Source organism: Fringilla coelebs (assembly GCF_963513975.1).
Source record: "Fringilla coelebs genome assembly, chromosome: 2".
NCBI classification, from domain to species: domain Eukaryota; kingdom Metazoa; phylum Chordata; class Aves; order Passeriformes; family Fringillidae; genus Fringilla; species Fringilla coelebs.
In genome coordinates, this window is record NC_140029.1 from 69,509,570 (window position 1) to 69,534,219 (window position 24,650).

The 24,650-nt window shown below is 47.7% G+C and overlaps 1 protein-coding gene across 1 annotated transcript; it reads right to left on the reverse strand.

The window, feature by feature from the left end:
* Nucleotides 1-16,010: 16,010 nt before the first annotated feature.
* On the reverse strand, nt 16,011-23,727 carry ALOX5AP (arachidonate 5-lipoxygenase activating protein). Its single transcript, XM_084226399.1, has 5 exons — nt 23,586-23,727; nt 19,955-20,054; nt 18,904-18,974; nt 17,517-17,598; nt 16,011-16,885 (listed from the first exon to the last, which is right to left on the reverse strand). Exons 1-5 carry the CDS (start codon nt 23,653-23,655, stop codon nt 16,723-16,725), a joined length of 486 nt encoding a protein of 161 aa, XP_084082525.1. The 5' UTR covers nt 23,656-23,727; the 3' UTR covers nt 16,011-16,722.
* Nucleotides 23,728-24,650: the final 923 nt, after the last annotated feature.

The window sequence follows — 24,650 nt, forward strand, 5'->3', positions numbered from 1 at the left end:
ATTTTGGTAAACTTGGTCTCTAGCCATGGGGCTGTATGTTGCACATACACAAAATGTATACAAGACGGGTGGGGACTGTTGGATAGCCACAAAAACATTGATGTTATATCACTGATGCGCATGGACAACCTAACTGCACTTGTAAAATAAAGAGCGGGTGTAAAAGGTAAGTGCTCTCAGAGAAAGAAAACTTTCATGTGAGGAGATCGAGTTTCAAGTGGTTTTTCAGAGGGAGAAGACTGTGGCAGTCTGTGAATGGCCAAATGCTTTTACATGACAAGTGGCAAGGAGCCAGTGGAAGTGAGAAGTGCCTGTGGTGTCTGACCAAAAGGACCACCCACACACGCTTTGTGCCAAGCGCTGCTTTGCAAACACGGTGGAGGCAGTGCCTAAATAAATGTTACATAAACCATGCAGAGTTCATGTATGAAAAAACAGTGATGCTGAATGTCAGCTGCTATGCAGCTTGTGGGGCTGTAGTGTTTAATGTCTCTGGCAGAGCTCAGCTGTGCTTTCTAAGGCATATGTAATCCCATTTAAGCCATCCTGTCCCTGAGCAGTGGAGACTGCAGCCAGTCAAGACTCTTTGTGTTTCATGGCCCCTTGCTGTGCTACAGGGACATTTCTTATGCCCTTCTAACCACCAGGCTCATCAGTGAGGTCGGGAGCATGCCAGGGAACCTGGCGACCCTGTGCCTGGCTGAGAACAAAAACTGCATTAGTAGTGCCATTATGAATAGGGCTGCTGCCATCTGTTGGTTGAAATCTCATGGGGAGCTGGAAGAATCCTTGAATTGATGATACCATATCTAAGATGTGGATACTGAGAAAGGATATTTTAATTTTTATGAGAAGTGTGATAAGCTCATGCATTGGAAGTTGTAAGGAAGGGAGGGACAAGATTCTTGGCCTGCATTACTTTACCCACCTGTTGACCTGCATATCAGTTTAAGTCCTTTGCTGAAGTACTGGCCAAAGTTTTAACTTTTCAAGATATGGGTGTACAAACATTTCTTACTGCAGCACTGCCACCTTCAGCAGCTTCTGCTGCTAATTGCTCATGGACGTTCCACAGCTGAATATTTATTGCCTGCCAAGTCTGAGTCAGCACACTGACACGGACCAGGAATAATCCCTTAACTCTTTTTTCTTAAGATTATTAGTAAGCTGGACAAGCTTCCAGGACTGGTCTCTACGTCCTCCCACAAACAACACGGCTGAGGGAAGAGGCCGCCCATTGAGGCTGCTGAAAGATGCCCTGCTAGAAAATCCTGCCTGTGCCATCAGGGCTCTCAGCAGAACAGAAGTCTGTAGACACTGCCCAGATTTGTAAAAGTTTGAGACCAGCCTATGAAATGGCTGTCTCTCCAAAGGCTGCAGCTATCCGGATTTCTGCCTCTCTTTCTCCCAGGCCCACAGCAGCTCAGTATTAACATTCACTTCACAAAGCTCTGCTCTATTCTCTGCCTGAAAGTCACAGCTACAAAATAACTGTTAAAAGTAAATCCTATAGATTGAGCAGCCCTGAGAGATGATAGATGTTCACTTCTCAGCTTTCCCCACAAGTTTGTTAAACAAATCGACATGCAACAAACATTTCCAGAGTGACTGAAGGGTTTCTGCAGTGAGTTAAATTGAACCTGCAGTCTCCTGTGTCCCCAGTGATGTGAGTATTAGAGGTTAATGCTCACATTAAACATCTTGAGCTGTACAGCAATTTCTCCTCTCTGCATTCTGCCAGGCTCCACTTGCAGCTCCATGCAACCACCTCACCCACAACAAATTTCTTACAGAGTTCAGGACTAGCTGCTGAGCATACTGAAAAGGCAGGATACTTACCCCAGGATGCTTCTTGGCCTTTCACTGGAAATGTGCATGGGTTGAAGCACTAACATTTCTAGCAAACATGTTTCCTTTAGGCTTGACAAATTTTTTGTTTGACTTGGAGTGGGGGGTGGTTTGGCAGTTTCCAGATTTATTTCCATGTAGGTTGGATGGGAAGTGGAGTTCCCAAACCACTCCAGAGGTCACCACTAACTTGAGTGGATGAGGAATTCTTCCTCACACAGGATCTAGCAATTGTTTCTTCTCCCCACTGCTCAGGTCTCACTGCAGCTAAAGGTCCACTTCCTTTTGCAGTCAGCCCTGCTGGTAGGTTATTGCACTGGTGTTTCCCATTAACTTCCAATGGCTACAGCATGTTCTTGAAATTTTAGGAAGTTTGTTTCAATTTCTGTGTGATCTTGGCGGAACTGGTGGAAACCAGACAGAGAAGAACCAATTTTCCTCAGTAATTTAGAACTCCAGCTGAACTCTTGTTCAAATTATAGGAAATACTGAAGAAATGCTCACTTTCTGGAAGCCTGCCTGTGGCTTTCAGCAGAGATTTAAAGAAGAATTAGCTGGCTAGGTTAAACACTGCTTTACTCACTCTTGTAAATCACAGCTCTTAATTCTTATTTTGCTTTGTTTGCAAGAATTACAGGCTGAGGATGTGTTCTTGTAGCAAGGCAAATACATGAGTACCTACAAAGCTTATATAAAAAGTATTGACGAGTATACACCAGAGATGTGCATGTGGTTATGATTAATAGAAGAGGAGACACTGGGCCCTGACCTTCTTTGACCAATGCACTGCTCAGTTTCTGGCTCATTCCTTTGTTCAGTTTTGCATGTGGTCCGTCTAGCTCTTTCCACAAAAAGCTCAGACAGGGCTCTGAGGAGGGCTTGCTGCCTTAAATGCAAAGAAGCACTTTTATCTATCTTAGACTAATCTACCACTAGTTTGATCATGCTTCCCCCAGTTCTAGGGATGAATAACCATTCTGCAATCACCTCATCCACTGCCTTCATGATTTTGAAAATGTCAGTCATAACCCCCAGTTTCCTTGTCTCCAGAGCCTTCCTTAGAAGTTGCTTCATTACCTTGATCATTTTACTTGTCCTCTCTGCCCTTTCCCTAACTTCATTGGAGAGGACATGGCTTAACATCAGTAGGAATGCCTTCCCTGTGGGTTATGAAGCAGAATTCCCTAACTCCAGACACAGTGGCACCCTATGAAATGTCCTTCAGCCTTTCTGTCCCACAGGCTGCCTCATCAAGGAACAGTTTGTCTGCTCCCACCGCGTTGTCCTGATCACATCTTACTGCGCAGGTCTGCACGGGCCAGCATGGACCCTACACAGAAACTCCTGTAAACTGTGTGAAAATTTATGGTAAACACAGGTGAGTTCACCCCCCTTATTCCCTTCTACATACAGTGTGAAGTGACCCACAAAAGCACCCGACAGTGTAAAGAATAGATTGACTTTCTCTCAATGCCAGTGCCCTTCTGTGAGTGCAGGGCAGTGGCAGCAGTGTGTCTGTCTGGCTGCCCTCTGAAGGATGCTCCTCTGAGGGCTGTGCAGCAGCAGAGCTGTGCTGCATCCACAGGGCCATGGGGACAGCTGCCTGCTCAGTGAGGCAGAACAGGTTTGGCTGCTAAAGGCAGAGGTTCTCTGGGCTGTTTCACAGAACCAGTTATTTTCACAAGGCAGTATCAAAACCAAAACTCAACAGGCCAAAGAAAAGGAAAGGAAAAAAAAAAAACAACCAAAAGACAATGAAACAAACTCTCATAGGACCAGGAAAGCCCTTGGTGGTTACTGAGGATTTTTCTAGTAAGCCGAATGACTAATGTCTTTCCTGAAACTCCTGGCCTTCTTCCAGCAGCCAGCCAACTACCACGACCACTTGACAGCCCTGCCTTGGCTCTGGGGGAGCAGCTGCTCCACAGTGCCCCTCAACAAAAGCCAGGGACAATTGAACCTCCTGCCAGCCAGCAATATGAAAATGTTCAATTTTGCAGAGAGCTCAGAAGCCCAGCGTGTGGTTGGGGTGGGGGCGAGGGGAAGATGCGTTGCCAAGCCTGGCTTGCTGGCTCCACCGCCCTTCCCCTTTCTGTGGAATTCCAGCAGAATCATATTCAGTTGTATGCATGCATCCATCTGTGCATTTTTAGAAGCTTCTCTATTACCCTTGCTGCAAGGCTTGAGCCCAATGGAGAAAGGAAAAATGTGGTTAGGAGGAAATAGTAATGAGTTCTTACAGATTGCTTTTGTCTGACTCAGCCCATTAGAGTCTGTGTTTAACAACTGAGTGATGCAAAATCTGCACATCAGTAGACTACACATGAAAAGCAGTGCTTCTCTACCTGCTTTACTATAGGAACTTGCTGATGTTCTGCTAAATTCTTCAGATGGACAAAAAGAAATTAGTGTCTTTAAGAAATATATCTTGCACATCCTCTGTCGTCACCCTTGCCCAGGGCATGAGATGTTGGGCCAGAAGCCAGTGTCTTTATTTGCTCTTTTCCCCAACACAACCATGAAATCAAGTTTATTGACACAGAAGTGAGTTCAGCTTTCATGAGAGAGGTCAGGTGGACTCAGGCCCATGCTGCTATACCCAGTCTTTGTTGTAGGATTCAGTAATGGTCACAGGTCTTGCCCGTCCCTCTTGGTCTAGCTCCATTGCTTTTAGCTCACAGCAACACCCAGCTGGCACACAACGGAAGGACAATCAAGGGTGGAGAAAACACAGTCTTTTGGGTCTTCTGGAATTTCTGAGTTTATGTTTCTGTTTGAGTAAGAAGCAGTCTGCTCCCAGACAACACTTGCCTTGCTTGCTCCCCTCCACACATCTCCCAAAGAGAGGCTAATTACCGTGGGCTGCAAACTGCCCAAAAGAGATTTTGGCTAATGGGGGAGAGGAGTGAAGACAGGAAGAGAGGATAAAGCTGCATCAGGGATTGACAGTGGTGGAAATTAAATGGGGGCCAGGAATGAAAAAGGCTGCAGTGCTGATGAGGGGCAGTGCATGTGCCGTACAAGGCAGCAGAACAGGGTGGGGGAGAGCAACAGCCCTGATGGCCTCCCACGTCCTCCTTCCCACAAATCTGCCTCAAGCTGATGGAAGGAAATGTGCTCATCTATTTCCAGTGCTGAGGGTGCCTGTCCTTTTATAAATCTAATCTGATATCTCCTGTCCTGTCCTGACTGTAAGTAGCTGTGCAACTTCTGGGCATGCCAAGAATGAAAATGGAAGTGGTGTAAAATTCTGAGGTGAATATATTGCTCATGCTGCTCTTTGTGCTTCTTTATCCCTCACTTTCTTATATGCTTAATATATGTCTTCTAACACCAGGTCCTGTGAGAGTGCAGTGCTGCAATAGCTCTTTCTGTCTTCCTATAAATACCTTCTAAACATTAACCAACAGCTCTTCTGCAGGGTTTGAGTTTGTTCCTGGGAATCACTGCTCTTCCTTTAAAATGCTCCTTCAGTGGGACAAGACAGTCTGCCACAGCTCTGCCATATCCCAGCATTCACTCAGGGCAATCAGATGCAATTTAGAATGACTCCATCATTTCATGATGGCTTTCTGCCTTGTGCTGACCCACTTCTCTGTTACTCTTTTTGTATGCATGTTTGTGTCCTGGTTTTTTCTGGGATAGAGATAATTTTTTTCTTAGTAGCTGGTACAGTGCTGTTACAGGTTTGGATTCAGTATGGGAATAATGTTAGTAATACAGTGATGTTTTGGTTATTGTGAAGTAGTTCTCGCCCTAAGTCAAGGAGTTTTCAGTTTCCTGTGCTCTGCCAGTGAGGAGCTGCACAGGAAGCTGGCAGGGAGCATGGCCAGGACAGCTGAGCAGAACTGGCCAAAGGGATATTCCATACCATTGAACATCATGACCAGCGTATGAACTGGAGGCTGTTGACCAGGGGACAGACTGATAGCTGTTCAAAGATGAGCTGGACATTGGTCAGCAGGGTGGTGAGCAATTGCATTGTGCATCAGTCATGATTTTTTTCAATTGAGTTTTATTATTTTCCTTCATTGTTATTGTTACTGTTGCTATTATTATTATTATTATTATTATTATTATTACTACTACTACTACTACTACTACTACTATATTTTACTTTGTTTCAATTATCAACTGTCCTTATATCAACCCACAGGGGTTTTTCCCCTTCCTTAACTCTCCTCCCCATCCCATGGGGGGTAGAGAGGAGTGAGCAAGGAGCTGCATGGTGCTTGGTTTCTGGCTGGGGTTAAACCACAACAGTTTGTGTATGTGAACCATCTCCAACATAGTGGTATACACCTATACAGATGGAATAAGTGTATTTCTGATGAAAGACAGGTCTGATAATTGCAAAAATAAAGTACAGATAATGGAAATGAAATCAATGTACCCAGGCAGTAAATAAGCAAGTGCGATATGAAATGCACATTACACCACCGACAGGTATTTTAATATAGCTCGTGAATAAGGGATTTATTTATAAGGAAAATGCTAAGACAAAACCTCAGAGTCTAATTATTTATCCAGCTATGCAATTATTAGTTATAAATCTCTAGAATGGCTGAGAAACTGTTTGGGGAAATGCCAAGTCTGGCTCAGTGTGAAATGCTATTGCTAGGAACTGTGTTATTCCTAGCAATATATTATGGCCAAAGACACCAGAGACTTTCCATTTTCTGAGAGCTCTGCCTTTTTGCAGCAAAAAAATGTGCTTTCAGTGATGGCTTTAATATCATGTTGCAGGCTTCAGCCACACAGGGGAGGAGGAATGGAGGCAGTTCCATTTAATCCAGACCTTTCTGGATTAAATGTCTGTTATGTGGTTGCAAGGGACAACAAGGGACCGAGTTTAATGGCCCAGGTGGTCCCTTCATATTCTGTACTCATATTCTCTGCTATTCAAATGGCTCCTTGGGGATCTCTGCCTGATCAAATATGAATGCCACTAAATCCTGAGACCTGTTGGAAAGCACTGACCTGAGTGATATAATATGTGCTGAGGCAGAAGAGGAGCGTGTGAGCTAGCCCAGGTCAGTTTGTTTTACCCCAACCCCAAAACTACAGTATTTGAGGCACCAGACAGGTCCTCAGGAGCAGGGGTCACAGCTCTGCTTCCCTCACAGCTACTGCACTGAGAGGTCTTTTGTGAGAAGCTGACTCTGTTTCAGTGCTCTTTGCACCTTCCATCCAAGACACACCTAATCCTGTACCTAAAATCTCAGTGTCACTAGACTTTTGTCAGTGGTAAAACAACAAATGCCATCATGTAATCAGTAGGGTCTCCTGGCACACTGGGCACAATACTTCACCCCCAGAACTTTGGATATATGTCATAATTTCAGCTTTACCCACATACATGATGAGTATAAAGAATGAGTTGTGTAGTGTTGTTGTATAACTCTGACAGGGCTATGCCACGACTGCACTTACGGTAGGGATGAATACCTTAAGCAAATATCCCAAAAATTTCTGCTGTATTTTGTGAGAAAAGACTAAGAAACTGGACTAATAATCAACAATAGATCTCTTGTTACTGTAAAACCTATTACATATATTTATTACTATTACATATATTACTATTCATATTATTACATACTATTACATATATTACACTAGACAAACATGGGGAAAAGCCAATTGGAATTTGCCATCTGGGTTAGAAAACCTCACAAAGCAACAGTAAAAAACACTGACACTTTTGGAGTAAAACTTTTAGGAAACATTCCCCAGCTGGCCCTTGCCAAAACCCAGTGCAGGCTGGTTTGAGCTAGGGGTAGGGAACTGTCCACATACAAAGACTTCCTGGGATGTGCTGCCTTCTCAGGCTGGGTACAGCTCCACCCTAACAAAGAGCTGCAACACAGGCTGCGCTGAAGAAACAATTGCTGCATCACCCTCTGCGTTCTCTCAGCCCAAAAGGGAGGGGAGGAAGCATTAAGGATCCTGCCAAATGTTGTCCCAAGCTACACTTCCACAGCTGCTGGAGCCACACGTCTGACCTGTGTCTGCCCCGAGCCTGCCTGCATTCGGTGGCATTTTTGCTGAAGGAGGCTGAGCACAGGATGCAGGAGGTGTGACTCTGCAGGCTTGTGTGAGCTTCCCCAAGGGGACTGGGGATGACAATGGGATGCTTTACTCTGTGGGCTGCTGCTCCCATCACCACAAGTCCCAGGACATGTCCCCTACACCCAAGCCTTAAGGAGAGTGTTCGCACCCACCTCGATGCTGTCACTGCCCTTGGGGCTGCAGCTGTGTGGAGCTCCTGCACAAGAACTGTGGCACACCCCAGGCCAGCAGAGAAGTCTCCTCCCCTGGGAAAAGTTAGGAGATGGCCACATCTCCACTGCAAGCCCTGGAGCAGTTTGGCACCATCCAGGCTTGAGGTTTGTGTGTGACTCATGGTCATCAGATGGTGGAGGGAGAGAACAAGCCCTGCCTAGCTATGGTCTTGATGGCCTGTGGACTAATCTTTCTCTCATTTACAGTGCTGAATGTTTCATGCTACACTAATAAAAGCCATTTGTACCATCCTGTAGTCATTTGCTGAATCGTTTGACAAAGAAACAAATGTGGCAGGGTGTCTCTTAATTGGTCAGCAGTGTGCATCACCACTCTGTTCCCCCTGCCTTGCTGGACATCCGTGGTGTACTGTCACTGACATGTTTTATGAAAAATCCTTTCCTTAGGATTTTTCCTCCTGAGAAGCTGAGAGGCCTCAGGAATAAAATGTAAGCAATGATTATCTGCTGCTGTGGAATGCAACAGGTGGGTCTGTGCTTGGTCTCATGTGGTTGTTTCTCATTAATGGCCAGTCACAGTCCAGCTGTCCAGACTGTCTCGGTCAGAGACAAACCTTTGTTATTCATTCCTTTTCTATTCTTAGCCAGCCTTCTGATGAAATCCTTTCTTCTATTATTTTAGTATAGTTTTAATATAATATATATCATAAAATAATAAATCAAGCCTTCTGAAACATGGAGTCAACATTCTTGTCTCTTCCCTCATCCTGGTACCCTTGTGATCGCTGTCACAGTGTATTTTGCAAAATTGCCTGGGAGTAGAAATGCATCATAACATAAGATCAGCTGCACTGAGTTAACCCAAAAAATGCTTGTCAACGTGATCCTACCTCTGATGGTGGCTGAGAGCGAGATCCCTGTGACTAAGTGTAAACACAAAGCAAACAGAATGATACTCCCCAGGCCTCCAAATAATTCTGGCTGCACTTAAAAGCAGCATTTGAGCCTGCACAGATAAGCCTGTGCTGATCCCAAGTTCAACACCACAACTACTCTGGCATCCTCAAGTGCAACCTCTTCAGCTACACTGAGCAGAACACACTGCACGGAGATGAACACAACTCCCCACCTTACAATTAACCTAGCAGACCATCTAGCCTCTCAGACTCTTTCTGCAGACAGGTGTAACCCGCAGAAATGAGAGGTCTTCTGCCATTTGAAGGGATAGAGCAGTTCAGGGAGAGACTTGCTGAGTGCTGGTGCTGAAGCAGAGGTGGTGGTGAGACACTGGGACCAGGACTGGGAAAGCAAGGATTGGGATAAGCACACAAAGTTATGAACCTCCTTCCAGTGGCTGCAAGATATCGAATGTGCTCAGTGGTGTGTGAAACCACAGTGTTTTCATGCGATGTGCAGCCTCACAACTCAACCTTCCTTACCCTCCTAATCTGCATGGTGGCAGCATGTGGGAGACCCACCCAGATCCCCTCACACCCACTCAGCAGTGCAAGAGGTTTCCCCGGGGCAGCTCTGTGCATCACAGAGCTGTAGGTGGGTCTGCAATGCCCATGGCTACAGAGGAGCATCTCTGCATCCCACAGGAAGCAAACACCCAGCACATTGTGCCCAGGGCCCGATGAGTGCTGGGAACACAGCCCTGCTGGGATCCTGCTGTTCCAAATTAGCACGTTGAGTACGCTGTCACCTGAAAGCTCCTCAGACCACACAGGGCAGGGGAGAACCAGAACGTGTCACAGGTGATCTGGGAGAGAAGAGGGACGAGAGGCAAAGGGTGATTCAGCCAACCCAAATCAGCCCACCACAGAGCGAGTGGTGATGCAGGACACTCAACAGCTTGGAAATCAGGTCAGCCTCATCCAAACACATTTCACAGTGAAATACTGGAGGTAGCTATTACTGAGGTGCAAATGTGATAAGTCATGAGCTCTGGACTTGCAGCATCTGAGAAATGTCAGGCTTGGGGAAGCACACACGATCCCAGAGAGAAGGGGCGGCTCCGGTGGGATGGGGACTTGTCACCTCAAGGGAGCAAACAGCCTGCTGGCTCAGGGCACCTCGCTGGGATGGCTGGGCTGTGAACAGGTAGGAGTGTGTCACTGTTTGTCCCCCTTTCTGGTTTTCATTTCTGCTATAAAAGACTGTCTCCAAGGCTGTGTGAATTGCGTGTGAACAGGAAAAGTTCAGCTGACTTTTGCCAAGGAGTTGGAGCTAATGTGTTATTAGCAACCTCTAAATTTGAGCCAAGTCTTTGCTGCTTCCAGCCCTGTCAGAAGGGCTACATCCTTCTATTTCAGTCAGAAAAGCCCCCACAAACTTACAAACCAAAGACCCTGTCTGGGAAATGAAAGTACTCTTCTGAAACATAGCAACCCACGAACAAAGCCAGTTGTGGGTAGGATGAGCAATGACCACCAGGGTTTTTGGTCCCCATAACAAGTTTGGGCAGAGTTTCCTGCTGCTATTTCACACCTGTGAGCAGTGTCACTCTCTGGTATGTCATGGTAAGGTCTGTGCTGCCAGAGATCTACAGCAGAGGTTGCAAGCTGGGCAAGAGCCCCAGGTCAGTCATGTTTTCTGTGCTGCGTGGGATGCTGTAAATCCTACAGACAGTGTGAGGGAAGAGAGGGATGGCTGGCCTCTGGGTGACTCTAGTGACTTGGTGTGAACTAGGGAAGGGCCAGCTAAACCACATAGGAGCATCTCAAGACTGATAGAGCAGCACAGCATTTACACCACGCAGAAGGGAAACACTGTGAGCCTCACAAGGACCTCTGTTAAGGTCCCCATGTGCAGTGATGGGGACCAGGGTGTTGAGGAAGGTTAAAAACAAGCCAATAAAGCAGGGAAAAGGCTGTTTTCAGCTAGACCAGGTCCCTGTATGGCTTATCAGGTGGCTGTGCCAGTAGGTGCATTGATTAGGAGGGATATGGAGGGGACAACGAACACAGAGACGGATGAATGAGTGAAGCAGGCACTGATAGGAATGCTTGGGAAGCAGCCTGAAGGGAGGAGGGAGAGTGGGCACATGAGATTTGGGGAATGAGGTCAGAGCTGAACCAAGCAATGGGGTCATGCCACAAAAACAATTATTTTCTGCTTTTCAGCAATGCCTCTGCTGAAGGCAAGGGGAGCAAGATGCAGTCCAAGAAACCTCAGTATTGTAAAACATAGCTCAGGACTTAGCTGCAACTTAAACTGTGACAAATGACTGCCTGCTTTGGTTCATGTCTGAAGCTGCCTGGGCTGAGAGGAGGTAAATCTGTCCACCAGCAAAGGTGTGGTCCCCACAGTGGTGGGGCACAGGGACACACAACTGCAGCCTCACAGCTGCTGGCAGGGAGTTCCAACATCCCCTCCCATCTGCTGAGGGCAGTGGGAAGGCTGGCACTGCCTTTTGAAAAGAAATTCCTTTGCTGCAGCAAAAGGAATAGCAAGAAGCAGCTGGCCAGGAGATACCATGCTGTTCTGTTCAATCCCAGAGGACCAAGGGGGCTCTTGCTGGATCAGACTGACACCCTCTGAAGTGCTGTGCCAAAAGCACAGAAAACATTGTTTGGGGATGAAGGCAGCAGAGGCACTCTCTTGGGCAAACACAGGAGCAATAAATCAATCGTATGCTCACACAAGTGGTGGCAAATGGCAGCACAGCAGGCAGCAGCCTGCTGCTCTGAGGCCTCCCAAAGCATCCCCTGGCCTTGCAAGAGGTCATGGCACACAATCAAGTCCCTGCCAATTCCCAAATGGCAGAAACAGCACTGCCATAACTGCAACATCATCACACCTTCATTTCTTCAGGTGGAAAACACCTCCCATTTCGTCTCTGCACCCTGTGTCACAGCTGCCCCTTTGGTGTCTGGTTCCCTTGCCCTGAGGATGAGCAGGAAGCTCCAGAGGACAGCATCTGAACAGCTCAGTAGGCAGCCAGCACCAAGCCCCAGGAACTCCTCTGTCTGATGAAATCATCTCACACTTGCAGCTGAAATTGAAAAGTTATTTATTTCTCCTCTAAAGGGGAAAAACATCTCACTGTGGAGGCTGTTTGTCCTTTGGGGCAGAATCTCACTTTTGCCAGCTTCTGTGTTTCTGTGTGCTGGCTGGGAGCAGTGAGATGTTCTGGCAGGCAGGATGGAGCAGAGCTGGTGCTCTGCTGCCCACAGCCTCCCTCTGCCAGGGCAGGTACAATGAGGAGCACAGCTTGCCACTCCTCTCTCCATGGGACCTGGGGATCACAGCAGTGCTGCCAAGAGCACATTTTGCTCCACTGCAGCCAGTCAGCAATGGAATGGCTGATTCACCACCCTCACCCCCTGAGACATTGAACTGCCTTGATAGGAACCACGGCTGAGGCATCCTGCATGCTCCCTGGCAGCTCCAGGGATAGCAGTCCTCTTCACCCAAAGGGATTGTGGAGCTGGTATCCGTTCCCCACATGCTCCAAAGGAATTTCATGGTGTACAATGTCCTTCCCTTTCCCAGGAGTCCACATGCTTTCCCAATCCTCAGAGACACATTTGGAAACCTCACCTGGCAGAGGTGTGACTTAGACCAAGCTGATACTGCACAGGATGATTTTTCAAGCCCTGGGAAACTAGGAATGTAGGAACTACTGCAGGAAACCCTTGTAACTGGTGCACACACAAGTTTCTTATTTCACTCGGATTTCACCTGCTTGCTCAGATCCTGTGCTTTGGCAAGGGGAGGAGTCCTGCTTCAGGACTGGGCCTCCTATTTAAAAGAATAATAAAAAGCAGCATTCAGTAGTAGCAATACACCTGTTCAGAAATGTGGATGCTTTTGCATTGCTGTCAGGCTTCAAACCTTGAGGGAACGGCTCATGCCACGGCCAGCAGCAGCAGTGTGCCGATGGGGCCGAGTTTCCACTAGAGGGTTGTAGTGCTGTAAGGAAGCAGACGTGGTTATTACTGTGGCAGAAATATTGCAATGCATTCCAGGCCTTTGTCAGCAGATCAAAAGCAACCTGCCGTATCCCGGCTTCCAGCAGGCTCCGCAGTCTCTGATGTGCACAGCCGGCAAGCTGCGAGAGCGCTGCTGCCTGAGCATCCTGCCTCCCTGCCTTCCCTCAGCAGCCTCAGCACCCACGTGACTCAGCACCTACAGCATGGTTGGAGACATAAATACACAGATAGGTAGATAGATAGATAGATAGATAGATAGATAGATAGATAGATAGATATGGTAAGCAAACGCACTGTGCCTGTGCACATGCACTGATGGACAGAATGTTTGTATGTGCACCTGGGGTTTTGATGCACGAACAGCCATGAGTTGTGGCTGTGGCAATGAGTCAGGACACTACTGGTGAAGCAGAGCCCACAGCCTGGCAACACAGCAAGCTGGACAGCTAGCAGCATCAGCACAATGATAGAATCATGGCATCATTCAGGTTGGAGAAGACTCAGGAGATCATTGAGTCCAACTGTTAACCCAGGACTGTCAAGTCCAACACTAAACCATGTCCCTCAGTGCCACATCTACACAGCTTTTAAATACCTCCAAGGATGATGTCTCCATCACTTCCCTGGGCAGCCTGTTCCAATGCCTGACCAGCCTCTCAGTAAAGAAATTTCATCTAATATCCAGTGTAAACCTCCTCTGGTGCAACTTGGGGCTATCCCCTCTTGTCCTATTGCTTGGCTGTTTGGGAGAAGAGACCTTTCAGGTAGTTGTAGAGAGCAATAAGGTCTCCAGTGCCACATCAGTGCTGAGCATAGGGGGATGGTCCCTTCGCTGGTCCTGCTGGCCACACTGTTGCTGACCAGCAGAGCTGGGAAGCATTAGCTCTTCATTACCAGCTGTGGCTCCAGGCCAGGAGCTGCCATGCTGTGCGTTGCACCAAACACGTGCGCTGGCCCCTGGTATTTTCAAACCAGCCTTAAGCAGGAGCCATCAGAGGGGACTGCCACTTCTGCCACCAACCACGTCCCCACGTCCAGTGCAGCCCAGTAGGTCCTCATAGGCTCTTGTGTATGTGACCCCAGCATGCATGTTTATGGTGGTGTTTGTATTTTTGCATGTTTATGTGTAGAATCATAAAATCATAGACAGGTTTGGGATGGAAAGGACCTTTTAAGGTCATCTAGTCCAACCCCCTTGCAAAGAGCCTGTGTGTGCAGCTTTCTGAGTAGATGGTGTGCTAAGTGCTGACAACTGTACCAACAAGATCAGGGTGGTTTTGCTGCTGAAAACAAAACCTGGAGCTGTGTAAGACTGTGAGAAAAACCCAAATATCATTGACGTTGCCTTCCTTTCACAGAAAGAGTGGGAAGGCAAATGCAACCACAAGGCCTGCCTGTAATATGGAAAACACATTGTGATATTCACCAAGAATTTACATAGTGATCAATTTATGTTGCACCTGTTTGTTTGATACTGTTGCTATTTCACTATTTCCATTTACAGATAGATGGAAAATGGATTTTGCCTACATTTTAATCTCTTTCATTATCAGAAAGGTTTTGAGGAAGCAAGTAGGAGATGTTCTTGCAAAACAAAACATTGCAGCAAAAGATGGGCTTTGGTTCCTCTGAAAGGTGACCTGATCATACCTAAGTACAACCATGTAAAAACCAACCATCCAGCTGACAGAGAATCACAAAATATCTTGAGTTGGAAGGGACCCACAAGGACCATCAAGTCTGATGGAGAGCCCACAGAGTGCTATGAAAGGCTATCTGACCCAAAATAGACACTTGAATCTTCTTCCCTTTATAGCTGGCTGGTGGAGAGTCACTTCTCATGCTAACAGAGGAAAGCAGGAGTTCAAGTGAGCTTCTTCTTGATACAGAGGACAAAAAAGCCCCAGGGGAGACTCAGCCATCTGAGGAGACCTGCAAGGTGGACACACAGAGTTGGGAGAGTCACCTCCCACAAGTGATGGTTTAACAAGTCCCAGACCTCAGGGAGACCAAACAGGCCGGAGCGCAGGGATTGGTGCTGGTGAAGCTTCTCCTGCTCTGAACTGGCTAAAGGCCACTCCCAGCAATGCAGAAGAGCTCTGTAGCTCCAGACCACCGGGGTTACCCCTCTCCTCCTGGAGTGCTGCCATCCCTTGATGGATTGACACCATGGGGAAGAAGGATAGTGGGTCTCCACCCAGGATAGGCAGCTGGCATCATCTATGAAGACAGCTATGGCAGAAAAGCATGGTGTGAGGAGTATTTGGAGTGTGTTATGAGAAGGATGGGAGGGAAGGAACATGAGTGCCCTGCCTGGGAATAAGGTGTCTCGGCAGCCATATGAAGGCTAGATTAAATATTTTTAATTACCAATTCTAACCAGCGAGAACATTTATAATCATCATGCAATAAATGTGTCTATTATTAATCTTTCACATCTAAGATTCCTGTAGAACCCAAAAAAAAAAAAAAAAAAAAAAAAGCAGAGGAGAGCAACCATGCACAAGCACCTTTGCCCCATGAGACAGCACCAAAACCCTCCAGCCCTGGTGCAGTACAAAGGCAGATGGCTTTCTGCACCTGCTTTTGTGAACAGCTCTGCAAACCCTCCTCTCACATAGCGAGGAGTCTCATTCCCTCCCGAAGGAGCCATAAAATACATCTTTATCCATCCTGCGCGCAGCAATCAGACAGGCTTAAGCGCTTAAGCACTCGGAAGGTAGCAATGTTTAAAAAGATTGCATGGACCCCTTTGCCTGCCTCGGTCTGCACCGCTGATCAAAGCTCTCCTCAGCACTGGAAGCAGAGCATTGACCGTGCTCACAGAGGGGGAGTTGTTCGGCTCGGTCCTCTGGCCGCGCACAGGCCATCAGCAGCTCGCACACAGAGCCCGGTGCTCCTGCCCTTGCCCCGCTCTCCTGCTGAGCCACGGAGCAATGGGATCACGCACCGGGCAAAGAAGACGGCAGCAGACACATTTCATCGCTTCAGGCTGTTTTATTAAACAAAGCCAATCAAAACAAACCCAACCCCGCTGGCGATACACCGGCTCCTCATTTACACACCGCTCCTTTTCCCAGTTCTGGGAGAACAAAGAGGCTGGAGTGTAAATGAGATCAGTGTGGTGAGTGTTGCGCACATGAATATTTATCAAGGAAGACCAGAAAGGGGCCAATTTGCCGCCCTCCTGCAACAGCAAGAGCTTGGCCATCAACAAGTGGGAGGGAAAGGGTAGGTGAAGAGGCTGGCCCATGCCTTTGTGCAGGAAGGGGCGTGTGGAATGCTGGTGAAAGGCTGTTCTGGCTGTTCTTGCATCTGAGGGTGACTGGGGGAGCCACCAGTCAGGAGCGACACTGGGAGGATCCTGGGGTTTGGGACAAAAGCTGAGCACGACACAGTTAAGAAGCAAGCAATGTCCCTTCCAGTCATGCAGTTAGCTTGCAAGATGCCCCTAAGGGAAAAAATTCTAAAGAATTAACTGAAAGTTGTTACCATTCCTTGGGCGTGCCAAGTGCTCATGATAAATCTTTTTCCTGAAGAAAAAAAGCAAGGCTAAATCAAACTACAGAGCTTGTCAAGCATGAGATTTACAGAAATCTCACTGGGTTATGGGTTCATTTCTTAAACAGTTGAATTATAGCAGCTTCTGGGCATCAATATATGAAGCGTGCTGACCCTCTCAGCGCTGTGGGGAGTTAGGGTATGAGCAGCAATGGAGAGATGGCGCTGGTTATCGTCTTAATGTGTATTTCAATGTCACTTCCGAAAAAGAAGACGAGATAGTAGTTAAGTATTCCAGCCACAGACATGAGGAACAGGAACAAAATGATGCGCTTCCCAAACAAGTAACCAGGAGTGCTGAGGAGACAGAAATGGGGGAAAGTAATTTGTTAATGGGCATCATCTCACACGAGAACCCTCAGACTTTGGACTCTGCTGTTGAGACCAACTGAAAGACCTCAGGGGCTGAGAGAGAGGGGCAAAATTTATTTTTTGTCTTGCATTGCCAGGCAGCTGAGAGGACTTAAATGTAATTTTCAGGATCCATTTGGATCTGGATTAGGCCTTCTGTTCTCAGCGTAGGCTGCTGCTTACAAAAGTGTCTGTTCAGAGGCACTTGAATGTGTTCTCATACATTACAGGCTGTGGGACAACTCTGTTTCACATGTGTGTAACTTGCTTTACTAATATAAATATTAATATAAAAGGGCAATCTGGTGCAAATAGTGGCACAGACATGCAAAGCTGTGTTTGCAGAGAGTTCTGTGAGCAGGAGCTGCAGGCCCCCTGACCCCAGTGCTGCTGCACATCCGACATCTCCCACAGCTACCCCCATTAATCCAAAAGCGAGGGGCTTTCCTGCACTACCCAATGCCAGCAGCTCTTGCAGGCAGCACCAGAAGCCAGCGGCTCTGCCTGTGGAAGTGCAGCATCCAGCTGTGCTGACACCACATTCTGGATTTTTTAAAGAGGCTCTGCAAGTCCTTACCTCTGAGTCCTCTCCCCAAGGTAGCCCACAAAGTACTTCTGCCTCACAAACAGGTACATCAGGCCAGCAAAGGCAGCAGGAGCTGGATAAAGGACAAAACAAGGCATTAAAAACACCAGCCCAGCTCTCATTGTACGCACTGTCCCCATCTGCTGCCTGGGCTGGAATGGAAACGGGACTCTGCAGTCTTGGGTTATGGGACAAGCTGGAACTGGGATAGAGACCTCTGCATGGGAAACAGCATGTGCCTTGCCCTCACTCCAGCTTCTCTGAAAACTTTGTGAGTGTAACCCTGCCCACTGCAGAGCACACACTCACCACCATCCTTCCAGTATCTAAGGGGCGCCTACAAGAGAGATAGAGAGGGACTTTTCAGAGGACATGAACTCATAGGAAAAGGGGAAATGGCTTTAACCTGAAAGCAAGCAGGTTTAGATTATATATAAGGAAGAAGTTCTTCATTGTGAGAGTGATGAGGCACTGGCACAGGCTTCCCAGAGAAGCATGCCCCATCACTGGAAGTGTTCAAGGCTAGGCTGGAGGGAGCTTTGAACTACCTGGTCTGGTGGAAGGTGACCCTGCCTCTGGCAAGGGAGCTTTAACCAGATGATCTTTGAGATCTTTCCCAACCCAAACCATTCTATGATTTTGTGAAACCCAGTGTGGGCTGCACCAGGCTCAGGAAAGAGAGCCCCCACTCAGGCACTGTCCTCACCAGAAGGAGAAGGCCATTGGTAGATGTACTTCACCAGGAGCAGGTGAAGGATACACTGTGGTCCAATACTAACTTTTGAGCATTTAAAAAGGGCTTTCCCCCATAATTCTAGCCTTTCCCACTCCCCCTTCTTCTCCTGGTTAAGAAACTCAGGTTTTTTTCCAGAAAGAATAGACACGTACCCCAGGTAAGCACTCATCTTTATGTTAGATAAACTCACATTGCATTGGAGGGGATCTCAATTAGAAATGCAGGTCAATAGTCCTGAGTGGTCCTCAACACAGGGGAGAGGTGGCAGTTCTGGCAATTTAATAACTTGAGCCCATTTTCTGTCCCAAGATGGAATAATGTGGCAATAATCCAGCAACCAAGTACTAAACCCTTCCTCCAAAACAAAGGGAACTCATCCATGATGCCAGTATGGGAAATGTCACTGGCCTGGACTACCTTGAATTAAGTCTGGGAACACATCTTTGACATAAGCCAAGCCGTGCCATAAGTGTGCTGCTACTCCAGCAGCAGGCTTAGCTCCAGGACAGGGGCATAAGAGAGGCTCCCCTGCTGCAGGAGGCTTGGTCCCTGAAAGTGTAACCTCCACAGTGCTCACCATCCTCTGCTGAATGTGGTGCCAGGTTGAAGGGGGAAAAGAAAACAAACAAACAAAAGAGTTACCTTGGCTGCAGAGAAGGCCAGCACACCAAAGCACAGCGAGGAACGTAGGGTATGCATGTCCACAGTTCTGGCTGGAATGGAATTTATAGGATAGAAATCAGAGCACAGGCAAATAGAAAAAAATCAGCATGTTTCACCAGCAGAGACTGGTGGCAGGTGAATTTGGGCTGCACTAGTGCCCTTGAGAGCAGACTGTTACCCCAGAGCAGTGGGAGGCCCCTGACCTGCCAAGGGCAGGGCTCCTCACCCAGTCTGCTTCCCTGTTTTCTCACTCAGATAATGGATGCCTTTGTGCTGCCTGATGAGGAAAACAAACCATGCTGTGCCCGCCTGGCACCTGTGGAAGCCACTTTCTCCCTAAGCTGTTTGATCATGATAGATGCTGTGAGCTTTATTGGCTTAAAGTCCTTTCAATTGAGTCATATTAATAAAGCTACTGGATGAAACCAACAAATGTAGAGTTGCATCACATCTAAGAGTGTCTCACAGAGTTAACACGTGTCTTTGCAGGGGAACAGGAATGGTGTCCTGCTGCCTCCAGCTGTGAATGCTTTCTGAGGGGGAGAAGTGAAGAAGTCGAGAGTGATTCCACATGGCAAAGGAGTGGAGAAGTGGAGAGCTGTGTGCCAAGGGAGGTGCCAGAGACCAAGGGATTTGTATGAGCTCTGCCACCTACCTGCTGCTCAACAGGCTGATGTATCTGCTGGCTCTTTCCTTTTGAGCCCTTAACACTCTGGCTGTGCCTGTGCCACACTTCCAGCAGGGAAGAGTGAACTGGCTCCCAAATGAAGGGACACAATACTTGTGATGGCTGCAAGACCTATATAGATGCAGCACATGGTGGCAAGAAGGATGCTGGATTCATCCAGCAAATATATCCAAAAACCTCATGTCTGAACACTGAGCACAGGTAGGGATTAAGCACAAAGCCTCCATCTGAGGCAATTTGGAATCCACCCCTGGCTGCCCAGAGGGTTTGGATTTAATTTTAATGCAGAGCATGATGAACCTCACTCTGCCCTCCCCAACTCCTCAGTTCTTGTCTACTCACTTGGCAGTGTAGACACGGTCGAAGGCGGAGGATCCCTGCCGCTGCAACACCTTCCCATTGCAGTGTCTGCTTTCATGCTCCACTTTGTTAGCAAAAAAAGCTGTTAAAAAACCACAGAGTATTCAGTCTGAGATGTCACCTGAAGATATTGCAGAAGCTGGGCATTGTGGGCTCAGCTCTGTTCCCATGGACAGATGGCAGGAGAAGACACAGGTGCATGAGGGTGCAGGATGTGGCCAGTGTGCCCGCTCTGTCACCCAGGTTTATCCAAACCCTCCATGCATCCCCACATGTCTGCATGTGACTGGTAGCAGGCTCTCACCTCCAATCCCTGCTTCATCCCAGCTTTGCACTTTGGGCAGTCTCTGCATCTCTACTGCAGAAGCACTGCCCTGACCCGGTCCTTCGAGCTCCCAGTGGGAACACAGCTTTCCAGTCAGAGCTGCCAACCCCAAATCTTGCTCTCCAACAGAGTAGGGAGACAAGGGAGTCTATTCTCTTTTAGTGAAACCCATTTGCCAAACCAAGGACATCCTGCAGGGCTGGTTCTTTTCCCAGAAAGGCCCAAAGAAAGCCTGGTCTTAATGGCTGCTCTCTGTGTATTCTCCTTTTAAGCAACAGAGTTGTGTCAGAGTGTTAGCTGCTGCAAAAATGCAGCACCTCAAGATAATGTATCATGCTCTTGACAAACACGTTTTATCTGATGACACTAAACCAGAGACCATCAATCATATGTCTAAGTACACCAGAGAGAGCTCTGGTAGGGTACAAGCTGCAAGCTTTCTGTTGTCGTGCACCCCATCTCAAGTGCTTCCAAATCACTCTATGGCTTGGAATATTAACCTAATATATACACATGAAAGCTAGCCCATCAGGAAATACCTTATTATAGCAATAAAAATTTAGCTAGATAAGCTGCAGGATTTCATCCCTGCCATCTGAAGAGTTGCCTCTTTCTTTCCCCTTCATCGATGCTGTAAATAGGTCTTTTGTCCTTCCACTGTCTTTAACAAAAATGACTGGGTTTTTCGGTTCCCAGTACTGTGGGATCTCCTGGGTACATACATTCCTTCTGCAGAAAAACCCACAGTGCTTTAAGCCAGCACCCCTACTCTCAGCCAGGCTGCAGATCCTCCCACAGCCACCAGCACAGTGCGCTGCCCGGCTCCTGGGGGACCAGACACCATCCGCTGGCACAGAGCTCTCAGCATTCCATCTGCACACCAGCACAGCCTTTGGCAAGAGGTTACCCTGCCTGCAGCCACTAAGAGACCTAACTGAAGAGGACAGAGTTGATCAGCACTTTTTTGTTCAGTGCTGAGCTGCAGCGATGGACTTCCTGCAGGTCTGGGACCCCATGGACTCACCGGTAGCATACCTCCTCCCTTTCTTTTATCATGCTTGAAAATCTCTAGAAAATACCACATACTTGGCTTTCTCTTTTCTGAGAAAGCCAAGTAAGCTATTTATCTCCCTCTCCACTGCTGCAGATCCTGCCACTTCCCAAATATCAGCTCGCTGCTGCAGAGAAGTTCCACTATGCTAGGAGGCAAGAGAGCGCTTTCACAAGCCATCATGAGAGGAGTGAGCGGAGCAAGGCTGGAGTGGAAAGGTTTAATTCACCTCAGTTGTTCCAAGAGATAATGCCCTGAGGCTCTAAGGTTCCACAGACTGCCCAGAGGCTGAACAGTGGCAGTCCCACTCCGATCAAGGTAATGTGCAAGAGTTCAGTGTAAGCCTGGTTGTTTCACAAGTCCATGCCAACAGAAACTGGGAGATGATGATCCCACATAGCCAGTGCTTGCAAACATGCCCCTTGTTTCTCACCACTTTGCTATCTCTGTCCTGATCTCCTCAGCAATAACCACTGATTTGCCCTGAAAGCTGCCGGATTGCAACATCTCTCTGGTAAAAGAACAAAACTTTAGGCTGCACGCGTCACTCAGTGGTATGCGGCCACGTGAGTCATTCCGTAGGATGTAGAGATTCCGTCATGAACAAGGTGACAGTAAATGGACACCAGACTGGGGCAGCACCACAGCCCACCTCCATCTTCAGGAACAACAGCATTCAAGCTGCTGTCTAGTCCTGCGCTCTGTGCAGAGAAGCATTTAACCACAAATTTACGTGGCACTGACTTCATGCGCTCAGAGACTGTCAAGCAGGGGCCCAAGTGCTTTGCTGAACGACAGCTACAGCAAGAGTTCAGCACTCCTGATACCCCTTGACAAACATTTCTACTGCTTTCATAATTGCATTCACTGCAACACTGCATACCAGGTCTGGTCTTTCTAGAAAGAAAGCTCGGGAAGAGGAAACCAGATGACACAAAGCTTGAAATCATGGTTTAGGGCTGTCTGCCTCACGTGCTTGGCAGAATCTGCCAAGCATCCTACTTCCCCTTTGTAGCAGATGGGTCCATAATCTCACGGTCAGATAAAAGCACATGGATGGAGGTCTGACATGTCCAAGTGAGAGAAAAAAACCCTATGTATAAAGTCATATGATTACATAGCAAGAAATGTTTATTTGACACATTTTCTTAATCATGGTATGTGCCATATTCTGCTGATGTCACATGAAGTGCATTTGCCAGAGAACAGCATGGGCATATACTGCCTATGTTGAAACTAAACCAGTCTGCATCTTTTTTCTTTTTTTTTTTTTGCTCCTTGGCAGCCAGGCTCCCACCACTTCCCCACTTCCCCCTCTCTGCAGCAGCCCAAGAATAGCCCATTTCCTAGGACTCTGTGTTCAGTGGGAATCTCCCATTTGTAATAGGAAGCCTGCACTACAGATTTCTGGAATTTTCACCAGCCGCCCAGCCCACTGCTGAATCTCTTTGAACCTGGGCAAATGTAGTGCAGCTGAGGCAAAACTCAATCCTTTCTTTGAATTCTGGGCAGAATTTCCTGCTTAAAAAAAAGTATTTGTAAGAGAGGATGAAGAAGTTAAAATCAAATTTGCAAAGGAGAGATACTTATTTTATTTAAAAAATCTTGAAGACTATACAAGGGTCTACGCAAGATCTGAATAAGAGCTGGAGAAGGAAACTTCACCATCTCAGGAAATGTACAGTGTTCTTGGGACCACAGTTAACTGAGATGAGTTATACTGCAGGACTTGGAGATGCAGGAAAGCAGGAGAGCTGCCTGCCCACAAATAGCCCACACAGACTCCTCCAGTTCTGAGCTTCACCCAGCTCCATGCTCCAGCTCTCATTGCAGACCCCCAGGGACTCCATCCCTGCCCATGGCAGCAGGGTTCCAGCTTAAGAGCAGCTCTGGCTGACCATAGCAGGGACCTGGGTCAGAAAAGGAGGTCTTCGTCATCAAATCAAAATTCATATTGCCACAGGGTATCCCAGCAAATTAGTCCTTACATTAGCTGAAAAGTGTAACAAACTCACTCCAGAATGTCAGAGAGGAAGACCATCTGACTGTCAGGATACTGCCACAACGTCATACAAAATTCCACACTTAGAAGGCTGTTTCTAAAGCCAAAGCCATGCTTAAGCATGCATGCACTTATAACTAAATATTATCTATCCAAAGATCAGCTCAGCATATGTCATCCTGAACTTTCCTCAGCTCCCTCCTATCCCTTAAATAAACGCTTATTTTTGTCTTACCGTTCTGGACAACACTGATCAGGGTGACGATGACAAGCAGGACAATGCTTCCCAGGGTCTCCTGGTCCATTTTGTGACAGGGCTCTTGGGGAGGATGGTGCAGCCTCAGTGGCAGCTCAGTGCTACGAGTGCAGAACGAGGAAGTGAAGGTCTTATCTTGAATCATGAAACACTTCCTATGGTTTCACAGGAGAGTGGCAGCACCCTCTGCTCCAGTGCCTGTCAGACCAACAACCGCAGGCTCGCTCACTCATCGTGTACAGATGAAACCCAGGGAAAAAAAGGTTACACGTCTGTGATCTAAGATGATACGTAATGTGGAAAGATACCTATTGGCCTTCCTACACACAAGCAAAACCGGGATATCTAAAGCATGTCCGAGCATTTGGCTGGCTGTGTGGAGCAGCAGAAGGCTGGAAGAAACCAGTCAGGCTACCACAGCATTGTCAGCAAGTCCGGCCACTCCACAAGCAGCTGGGAGGAGAAATAATGTTGACAAGTCTCAGCAATGGTGCTGCTCTCATGCAGATGCTCTCCCTGGTCACATCTCCTCCATCAGTTTCACCAGAGAGGAGACCCCAGGCCTGCACATCACAAGCCAGAGCTCCTGAACCCCCCGGCATATTGGAATGGGCAGTACAGCAGTGCTGTGAGCATTGCTGCTGAGCACAGAGATATGTCTTTTGTTACCAGGCATGGATCCTGCATCCTGCCCCCTACGAGTAACTCTTTGGAAGATAGTGACAGCTACAAGCATTCAGCGTTTTACAGGCTCAGACTTCACAGTTGTGCCCCAATTTCAGTGCTTGAAGCCCAGTATAGCTGAGCACAGTTGCTGCAGCATGTTTTAGCACAGCTCGGATCCAACCCCTTGATGAAGCTGGCACAGAAGCACAGGCTGCAGTGCAGTGCTGGGCAGAGGGGTGGGTTGACCTTGGCTGAACATCAGGTGCCCACCCAAGCCACTCTGTATCTCCCCTCCTCAGCTGGACAGTGAAGAGAAAACACAGCAAAAGGCTAAGGGGTTGAGATAAGGGCAGGGAGAGATCACTGGCCCATTACTGT